The sequence below is a fragment of the Pteropus alecto genome, unplaced genomic scaffold (genome assembly GCF_000325575.1).
Source record: "Pteropus alecto unplaced genomic scaffold, ASM32557v1 scaffold245, whole genome shotgun sequence".
Taxonomy (NCBI): domain Eukaryota; kingdom Metazoa; phylum Chordata; class Mammalia; order Chiroptera; family Pteropodidae; genus Pteropus; species Pteropus alecto.
In genome coordinates this window covers 360,612-372,819 of record NW_006436669.1, presented here as the reverse complement: position 1 = coordinate 372,819, position 12,208 = coordinate 360,612, and the positions used below count along the sequence as shown (strand labels likewise).

At 35.7% G+C, this 12,208-nt stretch overlaps 1 protein-coding gene across 1 annotated transcript in view; it reads right to left on the bottom strand.

The window, feature by feature from the left end:
• The window catches only part of LRRC63 (leucine rich repeat containing 63), a 78,151-nt gene that overhangs the window by 60,898 nt on the left and 5,045 nt on the right, over window positions 1-12,208 (bottom strand). The window contains exons 2-3 of the mRNA XM_025047948.1: window positions 6,827-7,513; window positions 6,295-6,363 (exon numbers count right to left, since the gene is read on the bottom strand). Coding sequence (XP_024903716.1) covers window positions 6,295-6,363; window positions 6,827-7,513 — 756 coding nt within the window. The remainder of the gene's footprint in view (window positions 1-6,294; window positions 6,364-6,826; window positions 7,514-12,208) is intronic.

Below are 12,208 nucleotides of genomic sequence, written 5' to 3'. Positions count from 1 at the left end.
TATACTTAAAGACATGGAAATATGTGATTTAAATGACAGAATTCAAGATTGCAGTTCTGAAAAAACTCAATGAGATACAAAAAAACTCAGAAAGGCAATTCAATAAACTAAGAAATAAAGTCGATGAACAAAAGGAGTGCTTCACCAAAGAGATTGAAACTATACAAAAGAACCAAACAGAAATTTTGGAGCTGAAGAACTCAACAAAAAAGATGAAGAATGAATTATCAAGCTTAGGAAATAGAAAAGATCATATGGAGGAAAGAGTTAGTGACATAGAATGGAGAAATCTAGAAATGACTCAGGTAGAAGAAGAGAGACGATTGAGAGGAAAAATATGAAAGAACTCTACAAGAACGATCTGACTCCATTAGAAACAATATAAGAAAAATGGAAAGACGGAGAAATAGGTAAATGCTGTGCTTGCTTCTTTTCACAATAAATCAAAATCACTACTAAATAGCCAAAATGGAAGTCAACGGAAGTCTAGCTGAATGGAACTCCTACAACTAGGGACACAGAGAAGAGGCAATCTCGAGACTGGTAGGAGGGGCAGAGATGCAAAACAGGCTGGTCTCATACCCGCATTTGGTGGTTTAGAACTGGGAGAAATATCTCGGCTTGGAGATCCCCACAGGAGAGTGAGGGGTCCCAACCTTACACAGGGTTCCCAAGTCCAGGGATCCAGTGCTGGGAAGAGAAGTTCTCAGAATATCTGGCTGTGAAAACCAGTGGAGATCGTGGCAGAATGAGACAGAGAGCTGAGGGAGTCACAGACTTTTCTCTTAAGGGGTCCCACGCATGGAGTTACTCACTGATGGATTCACTTGCTCTGAGCTCCAGCTCCAGGGCAGCAGCTCAAAAGGTGCCAGGGACATACGGGGTGGAACTGAATCATCTGATGTCAGGGCAAGAACTAGAGGGGAAGCTTTCTCCCAAATAGAAATGCTGGTTAAGGGCTGAGCCCTCCCCACACAGCTTGCAGACCCAGGTGGGTGCCACATCTGAGTCTCCATCAAAGTAGCTAACACTGCCCAGCCCAGATGAATCCCTGACACTTTACCCCATCAACCTCTGGGCCCAACCAAGCCACTTTCAGTGGCTTTTCCAGCCTGTCTTGGCATATGCTGCAACTGAGACACATCTGGCCTCGGCGAGACCTGTACCTCTTGCTGAGCAGACTCAAGCCTTGCAGTAGCGGCAGCTGGCCTCAGTTTCTGCTTAGACTCTCGAGGCACTTCCAAGCCCAGCATGGGTGGTGGCCATCTGCCAATTGCTTGGTGTCTCATGCCAGGTATCCATAGCAGGAAAATGGCTACAGCTGAACTTGGCCTGTGGCAGGGCCTCTCCCAGGAGACTCCAGCATGCACACCTGGTGGCTGGCTTCAGTCTGAGATGGAGTATCACCCAGGGTCATATCTGAGGACAACACACCAAAGGGTAGACAGGGCAGGTACTGGCGTCTTGCTAAAGCAAATCCTGCCCTGTAGAGTCTGCCCCAGAACATCAGCTCCTCTGCTGGTCACAGCCAGTCATCACAACCAATCATCCTGAGGTTCAGTCCCTCTCACTGATGCGCAAACAGTAACCAAGCCTCAATTACAACAGGGTGCGGGCACATATAACCCACATAAGGGACATACTTGGAGTACTTGGCTCAGGTGACCAGGGAGATTGTGCCACTGGGAACCACAGCACACCTACTACATAAAGCCACTCTACTGGGAGACATAGCAGCATTACTAATATATAGAAACAAGTACAAGTAGGCAGCCAAAACAAAAAGACAAAGAAACATGTCTCAAATGAAAGAAAAGAATAAAACTCCAAAAAAAAGAACTAAACAAAATGGAGACAAGCAATCTACCAGATGCAGAATTCAAAACACTAGTTATAAGGATGCTCAATTAACTTAGGGGAAGAGTAGATGAATTCAGTGAGAACTTTAAAAAAGAGAATGAAAACATAAAAGTGGAGACAGAAAATATAAAAAAGAACCAGTCAGAAATAAGAATACAATCATTGAAATGAAGAATACCTTAGGAGGAATCAACATTACATTAGATAAAGCAGCAGATTGATTCAGCAATTTAGAAGATACCAGTCCCTTGTTCCCATTGTTTTTGGCACAAGGGACTGGTGCTCACAACACTGGTGTGAGAATCTAATCCCTGATGATCTCAGATGGAGCTGAGGCAGTGATGCTAGTGCTGAGGAGTGGCTGCAAATACAGATAAAGCTTTGCTCGCTCACCCACTGCTCACCTCCTGCTATGTAGCCTGGTTTGTACTGGTCCGTGGCCCGGGGGTTGAGGATCCCTGGATAAGGGACCTCTGGGACAAAATCAAGCATAACAACATTGACATCTTAGGGATACCAGAAGGAGAAGAGAGAGAGCAAAGAATTAAAAATCTATTTGAAGAAATAATGATGGAAAACTTCTCAAAGCTGGCAAAGGAAATAGACATACAAGTCCAGGAGGTGCAGAGTCCCAAACAAGATGAACACAGAAAGGCCCATGCCAAGATACATCATAATTAAAATGTAAGAAATGTAAGAAAGATACATGCAAAAGAATAAAACTAGACTGCTATTTGACCCCATACACAAAAAAAATTAACTCAAAATGAATCAAAGATCTCAATACAAGACCTGAAACAATTATATACATAGAAGAAAACATTGGTACTAAACTTATGGACCTTGGTCTCCAAGAGGATTTTATGAATTTGACCCAAAAGCCAAGGGGAATAAAAGCAAAAATAAATGAATGGGATTATGTCAAATGAAAAAATTCCTGCACAGCAAAAGAAACCATCAACAGAACAAAAAGGCAACCAACTGAATGGGAGAAGATGTTTGTAAACAATATCTCCAATAAGTGGCTAATATCCAAATTATATAAAGAATTTATTCACTCAAAAACAGAAAAAACAACAACCCAATCAAAAAATGGGCAGAGGACCTAAACAGACACTTTTCCCAAGAATACATACAAATTGCCAACAGATATATAACTTCTGTTATATATAACAGATATATAACAACAGATATATATATATGCTTAACTGCACTGGCTATAAGGGAAATGCAAGTCAAAACCACAATGACATACCATCTCACAACTGTTAGAATGACTATTATCAACAAGACGAGAAATAACAAGTGGTAGAGGATGTAGAGAAAAAGAAACCCTCAGACACTTATGGTGAGAATGTAAATTGGTACAGCCATAAGTGAAAACAAGTACTCTCTTTTGGGTATCTAACTGAAAATTTTGAAAACATTTGTTCATAAAAACATATGTACTCCAATGTTCATTGCAGCATTATTCACAGTGGCCAAAACATGGACACAACCTCAATGTCCTTCGATAGATGATTAAGTAAAGAAAATGTGGCACATATATACAATGGAATACTCCTCAGCCATATAGAAGATGAAATACTGCCATTTGCAACAACATGGATAGATCTTGAGAGTATCATGCTAGTGAAATAAGTCAGATGGAAAAAGATAAGAATCATATGATGCCATTTATATGTGGGATATAAAACAGAAAGCGACAAATGAGCAAACAAAACAACAAACAAAAGACATACCTCATTGACTATGACAACAGTATTGTGATTACCAGAAGGGAAAGAAGGATGGATGGAGGTTGAAAAGGTAAAGGGGATCAAATATACGAGGATGGAATGAGACTAAACTTTGGATGATGAGTACACAATGCAATATACAGATGACATATTATAGTATTGTGCACTTGAAACTTATATAATCTTATTAAGCAATGTCATTCCAATAACTTTAATAATAAAAAAAGAAAAGTAAAAATCATCTAAAACAGATAAAAATGCCTATCTAGGTATACATCCAAGTCTGGCAGGAAAGTATTTTGAAATTTGATGAAATATTTTTCACATTTCTAGCCATTATTGCTGCATTACTTGCAGCAACACATTTTACAATCTCAGTAATTTTTTATGGCATTGCTTCAATGAGAGCTAATAGTGCATTCTAGAACAAAGAAAACAATGTTCAGTTTTTAATTTCTAAAATGGGCCTTGTGTGCTCATTTCAGATCAATATATGTGAAACTTAACCACAGAATAAAGAAGGATGTATGATATGATATGGAGATTCCTTGTTTTAAGAGAGAAAATGGAGCAAGAAGAAAAGTTAAGACATAAATCTGTGGCCTGCTCGCAGACCACCCACCCTCTCAGTCTAAGCTCAAGCATTTGGCTTCGAGTGGAAAGGAAGGAGATGGAGGTGGGGAGGTAGAAATTCCCTGATCTCTGAAGAAGGTGAGGACATTTAAATTCACCTAAAATCTTTCAAAAGGTGAACCTCCAAAGTACAATAAACTTAATAAATCAGAAATGGCAGCATGACTTAATAAGGCTTATGACATGGAAGAGACTCAGCAGTTAATTTATGTCACAGATAGTGATACAGAACTACTAGAATAGTGAGCTCAGAAATTCCTATGACTGCTATAGTTAATAATACTTTATTGTATATTTGAAAGTTGCTAAGAGTATATCCTAGAAGTTTTTATCACAAGAAAAAAATATAACTATGTGATGTGATGGATGTTAACTAAACTAATTGTGGTAATATTTCACAATATATACATCTATCAAATAACTATGTTGTACACTTTAAATTTGTAGTGTTATATATCATATTTCCGTAAAACTGGGAGGGGGTGGAGTTCTATGGTTGGAGCATTCTGTATATAATCTCATATTAAAAACTTCTGTTGAATCATTAACTTGTTATGTTATTTTTCTGTTCTAGAATTTTATTTAAATTTTATATTTAAAAACAAAAATTCCAGTTCTCTGGTAAAATTCTCCAACTTTTTTTCCTTGAATATAGTAATCATAGTTATTTTTAAATTCTTATTTGAAAACTCCAAATATCTCAATCTATGAGTCTGTTTCTATTTTTTTCTCTGGTTTTTTTCAGATGTTTTATTGTTTTTAAGATGCCTTGTGATTTTTTTTATTTTAATGCTGCCATTATGGATGAAAATTTAAAGAGACTGGATAATGCATCCATTCTAACAAGTATCAGATTTTCTTTGATTAGGCAGAAAGTATCACTTTGGTTTATGAAAGATTATTTTTAAGCTTTGTTAGGGATAATCTATTTCACTTTTGTCCTTTCTCCTAGAACATCATTCTTATTCCTAAGGCATGGGTTCTCTGAGTCTTAAACTAAAAGTCTAGGGTGTTTATCAAGGCCCCTTCATTTTGGCAGAGCTTGAACTTCAATAACTCTCCTGTGCAACTGTCAAAATCTATGCTCAGTTCCTTAGTATTTCTGCTGATGTTTTCTGTTGTGTTTCTTAGAGTACTGTCCTGCACATACACAGCTTCAAAATCAGCCAACGCCCTTAAAGGAGTTCGTATGCAGAAATTTGGGATTCACTTCTCTCTTCTTTGAGATTTTGCCCCTCAAGTTCCAGTTATACTGACAGTCCTGAAGTCTAACTTTTATCTAAATTCAGTAATACTATCACTTTCTATTTGTACTTTATTCTCCAAAACCACAAATGCCCCCTGGCAAAAGCAAAGGTAAATGCAAAGCTAACTCATGAACTTCCCTTATTTCAAGGATTATAGCCACTCAGGTCATGTCTGTAATGGTTACTCTCCAATGGTTACGCTTCAAAAGATATGTTATATATTTGGGGCAGTTTTAATATGTGATTTTGGTGAAAGGGCTTGTCCAATACAAGCTCTTCAATCTTGGACAGAACCAGAAGTCATTGGGTTATTTTAAAATATATCTGATAATTCTAATACTTAGAACTCCTGTGGGTATATTCTTGTTAGTTTTCATTTATTTCATCTTTCTCTTTGTGTACCTGGTAATTGTGAATTGTTTACTACATGCTGTATTTTTGAAATTGTTTATAGAGATAATGTGAGGTCTAGAATGATATGATCTTTTTAAAAAATGATTTTTCATTTGTTTCTGCTAGGTAACTAAGGTCAAAGCACCTAAAACAGTGCCTGACACATGGCAAATAGTTAACTCATTATTGCATGTCTATCTGCCCCACCCAGATTAAAAATATCCCAGCTTTTATGTTCTCAACATCAGTACAAACTTTGGTTTATAGTCAATACTTTAAAAATAGTTACTGGGTAAATGGCTTAAGGAACTAAAAATGAGACATGTGTGAATCATATACACACAGAGACAGACACACAATGAATACTTCTATAGAGAGATAATCTTATACAGTTTTTAAAAGAATATAAACTTAGCTTTTACCTTCATATAGGGTTGGCTTACTTTGCCTTGGAACACTTTCTACATTTTCATTTTCTGTTATACAAATTTCTAGAGAAAAAAAAGAAAAGAAAAAAGGGACCTTTGGATACTTGTGAAAATTCATGTTGAGGTTGTTATGATTTCATTGTAATTGTTCATCTTTTAATGAATTGGAATAATCCATGGCAATTTGCCATAAAGTCACCCATTGGCATTGGCATTCTGCTTCTGGAGTTCATCTAGATTACCTTCATTCACACTACTCCTTTATACTAGTTTTTCTCATTCTTTGAACTCCTTTATCTGATTTCCGCCATCACCACCTGGGTGGAATACCCAGTTTGGCCTTGGCAGACCTGCAAGGTCAGGACTTCTGTTACTGCATTCTGGCTCACATATTAAATGTATAGGCCGAGAGTGATCTCATCATCCCACTCTGCAAACCCAAGGGGGAGAGCAGCATTTGCTTACATGCTTTCTCTTCCCTTTGCTCTACTTAACCCCATTATTACCAGGCTCAGAATGGATTTACCTATCAGTGACTGTCTTTGAGGTTTTCTTGGTAAAATTGGTAATGGTAAGAGAACAGTATCAGTAAAATTACTAATACTTAGTAGCCCTGTAGTATTTTGTTGTAAATGGTCAGACTGCCATCTTTCTGCTCGAACAGGCATAATTCTTGGGAAAGGGCTTGGCATTCTTGCACTTAAATCTATAAGACTGTGCTTAAAAGTATAGGTCCTAGCCTTTGGTAAAAGTAGATGCTCAGAGCAAACTTTCTTGAGTTTGGGAGTAATAACCAAAGAAGCAGCACTTGAAGGTTTGGAGAAGTGTGAGGAGAGAATCAGAATGTCTTTTAGCATGTTATCAACATAAATCTTTTTCATTTTCGATGGCTCTTTTGATTTTCTTGAAGTTTTCATTTGGCTTGTTTCTTTCCCAAAAACTCGACTAGAAGCTGAATGACAACTTGGAAAAAATATGGAACCAGTAGCAGTCTCTGGAATGTTCCAACAGACTTTCTTAGAAGATTTTGGGAGTGTTGAAATAGTAGTCATTCTTTCTTGTACATGATGATCAAGAGAGAGATTTTGGATATTGACAGGGGTTTGTGATTGATTTTTTGAAATGTCAGGAAAATTAGTTTTCTCTCTTTTAATTAAAGTGGTTTCATCTTGAGTAAACTTTACATGTGGTGGATCAGTTACACCGGTCTTGACTAAACCAGAAAAAGAAAAAAAGAAGAAAAGCACAATTAGATTATACTCATCGAGGTGTCAGGGACAAAACTATAACGTCTTAGCATTCATATATATGCACTCAGATATCAGGACTTTTGTTTAGTTGACTGGGATAAAGTTTAAATGAACAATTGGAGAAGAGGCTAACCTATATTAGATTTAGAAAGGGTAGGGGGCTTACTCTTGAAAAAAAACAGAATTGACAAAGTGAAAAGTGGATTATAAAAGGAGATTTTTGAACAGTTGCCACTAAAACTCTGGCAATATAGATGGGTAAAAATAATTCTGATTAATGTTTTCTATTTATCATCTCTTCCTTATTTGAAATCTCTTTGAGGAAAGATGACATTTCTTTTCTTTTCAATGTCAGATGTCAGACAAATGTGTCTTTCGAATATAACATTCTTATACTAGCTACAAGGTATCACAGTTCATTTAGGTTACAACAATAAGTATTCTTTTCTCTCTTAGGTCCAGAAAATGCACTGTGCCTGCATTCTGTAGGACCTCACTACATCAAATGTACTTTCTCTTTCCTATGTGACAAAATATTAAATGGCATTTATTTTCTATTGTCTCAATTGAGTACAATAAATGATGAGGACCTCTATATTCTAATGAGGAGATAACAGATTCATTAAGGCAAGATTTGCAAAGATGTGGGCAAAACAAGTACATTCTCACTCACCTGTTTTCTCTACATAAAATATAGCTAGATCTTGGTTTAGAGAGAGGATTTCTTCTGAATAGCACTATTGAAGTGCTATGTGTTTCCTTGATCTTTTCTTCCCTATAGTGGGTGGAAGAGAATAATTTTCTCCCTACACCTTAATCCAAGGGGATTCTCAGAAAACCATGTATAGAGAACAGAAGTGTATGTCACAAGGAGAAAATAACTTCTCACCACTCCCCTACCTACTTCCCTACTGATACCTACAGAGTAGGAAAAATGTATTGGTTCACCCAGTGCTGTGTTCCAACTGGACTAAGGCAAGAGAATCCTTTAAACTTCTTGACCTGTATTTCTAGGCATTTTAGGAGGGTACAGAGATTGATACCTGATTCTCATCTTAACTCTTATCTCCACTTATTCTTTGCCACTCCTAGCCTCACCAATGGAGGAGCCAGAAACTACAATGTGACTTGGGGGAAAGAAGTAAAAGAACAAGGTGACTCTGTTTCCCGTGTCTTGTCTAAAAATTAGCAGACCTAGTCTGAGCTAGGAGAACAAGGCTTGATTGCATACTAGATGAAAGTATTGATTTACATTGGACTAGTTGCTTATTATCTGAAAATGAGAAAAGGTAATAGATGAAAGTGACTAGAAAAGTCTTGGAAGAGGGATGTGTGCTATGTGACTTTGAAAGGCAGTAGTAGTAGTGGAATAATGTTTGCTTCCTGCTTATATAAAACTAATCAAAGTGAGCTCATTCAATAAAATGATTACACCACTATCTTCAACTTTATTTTTTCTATCTCCCATGTTAAAACAAAACATGATACTCAGCAAAAACTCTGATAGACTCCAAAACTCCTTCCAACCACCACCATCCCACCACATTTATCCTTCTCTTCAATGGCAAACTGAAGTAGTTTACACTTGTTAGTCTGACTTCTTGTCCTCTCATGTTTGTTGTTTCACTTTATTTATTCTGTAACATTTTATTAAATTAGCAGACTTTACTTTTACAACAGTTTTAGATATATAAAAAAAGTTGAGCAAGATAGTACAGTTACAATATATTCCACTTTATTGTACACAGATTCATCAATTATTAACACCTGGCATTAGCGTGGCACATTTAATGAAACAATGTTGATACATGCTTAAAGTTCATAGCTTACTAAAGGTTCAGTCTTTGTGTTGTACAGTTCTATAGATTTTGACAAATGCATAATGTATCCACCATTACAATATAATACAAAACAATTTCACTACCTTCAAAATCCCATGTTTTATCTATTCATCCCTTCCCCTCTCCCTAAACCTCTGATAACCATTGATATATTTTTTTTACCACCTCAATAGTTTTGCCTTTCTAGAATTCCATATAGTTGGAATCCTACAGTATTATAGCCTTTTCATCTGGCTTCTTTCGCTTAGCAATACACAGTTCCTCCATATCTTTATATGGCATGATAGCTCATTTCTTCTTATCACTAAATAAAATTACACTGTGTGGATGTACCACAGTTTATCCACTCACCTATTGAATTGCTTCCAATTTGGAGCAATTGTGAATATAATTGTGAATATAACTGTGAATATAATCATATGATTATGAATATAATTTATATCAATATAGTTGATATAAATATGCATGTGCAAGTTTTGCGTAGACTTAAGTTTTCATCTCAATTGGGTAAATACCTATTTCAATTGCTGGATTATATGGTAACAATTGTATGTTTAGCTTTGTACAAAAGTACCAAACCATCTTCAAATGTGGTTGTACCACTTTGCATTCTTACCAGCAATGAATGAGTTTCTCTTGCTCTTCTCCAGTATTTGGTGTTGTCAATGTTTTGTATTTTAGCTCTTCTAATAGGTCTACAATGGTATCTTGTTTTAGTTTGCAATTCCCTAATGACATATGTTGTTCAACATTCTTTCATATTCTTATTTGGCCTCTGGATATTTTCTTTGGTGAGGTGTTTGTTTGGCCCACTTTTTAATTAGATTGTTTTTTTATTGTTGAGTTGAAGAGTTCTTTGTTTTAGATGCAGTTCCTTTACCAGATATTTATTTTGCAAATATTTTTCCCAGTACATGGCTTGTCTTTTTATTCATTTAACAATGTCTTTCACAGATAAGTTTTTAATTTTAATGAAGTCCAATTTATCAAATTTTCTTTCATAAATTGTTCTTTTGGTGTCATATTTAAAAAGTCATTGCCAAACACAAAGTCACTTATATTTTCTCCTATGTTATGCTAGAAGTTTTATAATTCTGCATTCGTATATTTAGGCCTATGATTCTTTTGTGTTAATTTTTGTGAAAAGTATAAGTCTAATCTAGGTTTTGTTTTGGGTTTTGTTTTGTTTTTGTTTTTTTGTTTTTTTTGCATATGGATACCCAGTTAGCTTGTTTCAGTTTCATTCACTGAAGAGACTATAGTTTATCCATTCAGTTGTCTTTGCTTTTGTTGTAAAAGAGTAGTTGACTATATATCTGTGTGTGTGTCTATTTCTTGGCTCTGTACTCTCATCCATGGATCTATTTGTCTGGTTTTTTGTTTTTTGTTTTCAATATAACACTGTCTTGATTATTATAGCTATATTACTATAAAGTCTCGAAATTGAGTAGTGCCAATCCTCCTACTTGCTTCATTTTCTTTAGTGTGGTATTGGCTATTTTAGGTCTTTTGTCTTTACATATAAACTTTATTATTATTTTTAAGTATATCGGAGAAATGTTGGTTAATACAATTATATAATTTTCAGGTGTACATTATTATTTGACATCTGTATATTCTATTGTGTGTTTACCATTCGAATTCCAGTTTCCCTCAGCTACCATATATTTGACCACCTTACCCACATCACCCTGCCCCGATACTTTACCCCCTCTAAACCGTCTAAAAAAATAAATGAAACGAAGAGCCGGTTCTTGAGAAGGTTAATAAAATTGACAAACCCCTGGCTAGACTCACTCAAGAAAAAAGAGAAAGGACACAAATAAACGAAATCAGGGATGAAAGAGAGGAAATTATGACTGATATTGCAGAAATACAAAGGATCATACAAGAAAGTATATAACACCAAATTTAATAACCTAGAAGAAATGAACCAGTACTTAGAAAAATACAACCTTCCTAGACAATCAAGAAGATCTGGAAAATCTAAATAGACTGATCAGCAGTATGGAAATGGAAACAATCATCAAAAATCCATCAAAAAGTAAAAGTCCAGGACCAGATGACTTCACCAGTGAATTCTACCAAACATTCAAAGAAGATTTAATATCTATTCTCCTCAAACTCTTCCAAAAAAATCGAAGAGGGGACAATACTTTCCAACACATTTTATGAAGCCAATATTACTCTGATACCAAAACCTGATAAAGATGACACAAGAAAAGAAAAGTACAGACCAATATCTCTTATGGACACAAATGTGGAAATCCTAAATAAGATACTAGTGAACCAAATGCAGCAACATATTAAAAAGATTATACACCATGATCAAAAGGGCTTCATCAAAGAGGCACAGGAATGGTTTGACATACGCAAATCGATTAATGTGATACACCACATAAACAAATTAAAAAGAATCGTATGATTATATCAATAGATGCAGAAAAAGCCTTCGACAAGATACAGCATCCATTTATGATCAAAACACTTAACAAAGTCGGTATAGAGGGAAAATACCTTAACATAATATAGGCCATCTATGACAAACCCTCGGCCAACATTATACTTAATGGTGAAAAACTATCACCACTATCGCCACTCTTATTCAATATAACATTGGAGGTCGTAACAAGTGCAATCAGGCAAGAAAAAGATATAAAAGGCATCCAAATAGGAAACAAAGAAGTCAAACTGTCACTATTTGCAGATAACATGATTTTCTATATAGAAAATCCTAAAGACTCCACAAGAATACTACTAGAAACAATAATCAAATACAGTAAAGTCTCTGGATACAAAATCAACATTCAAAAATAC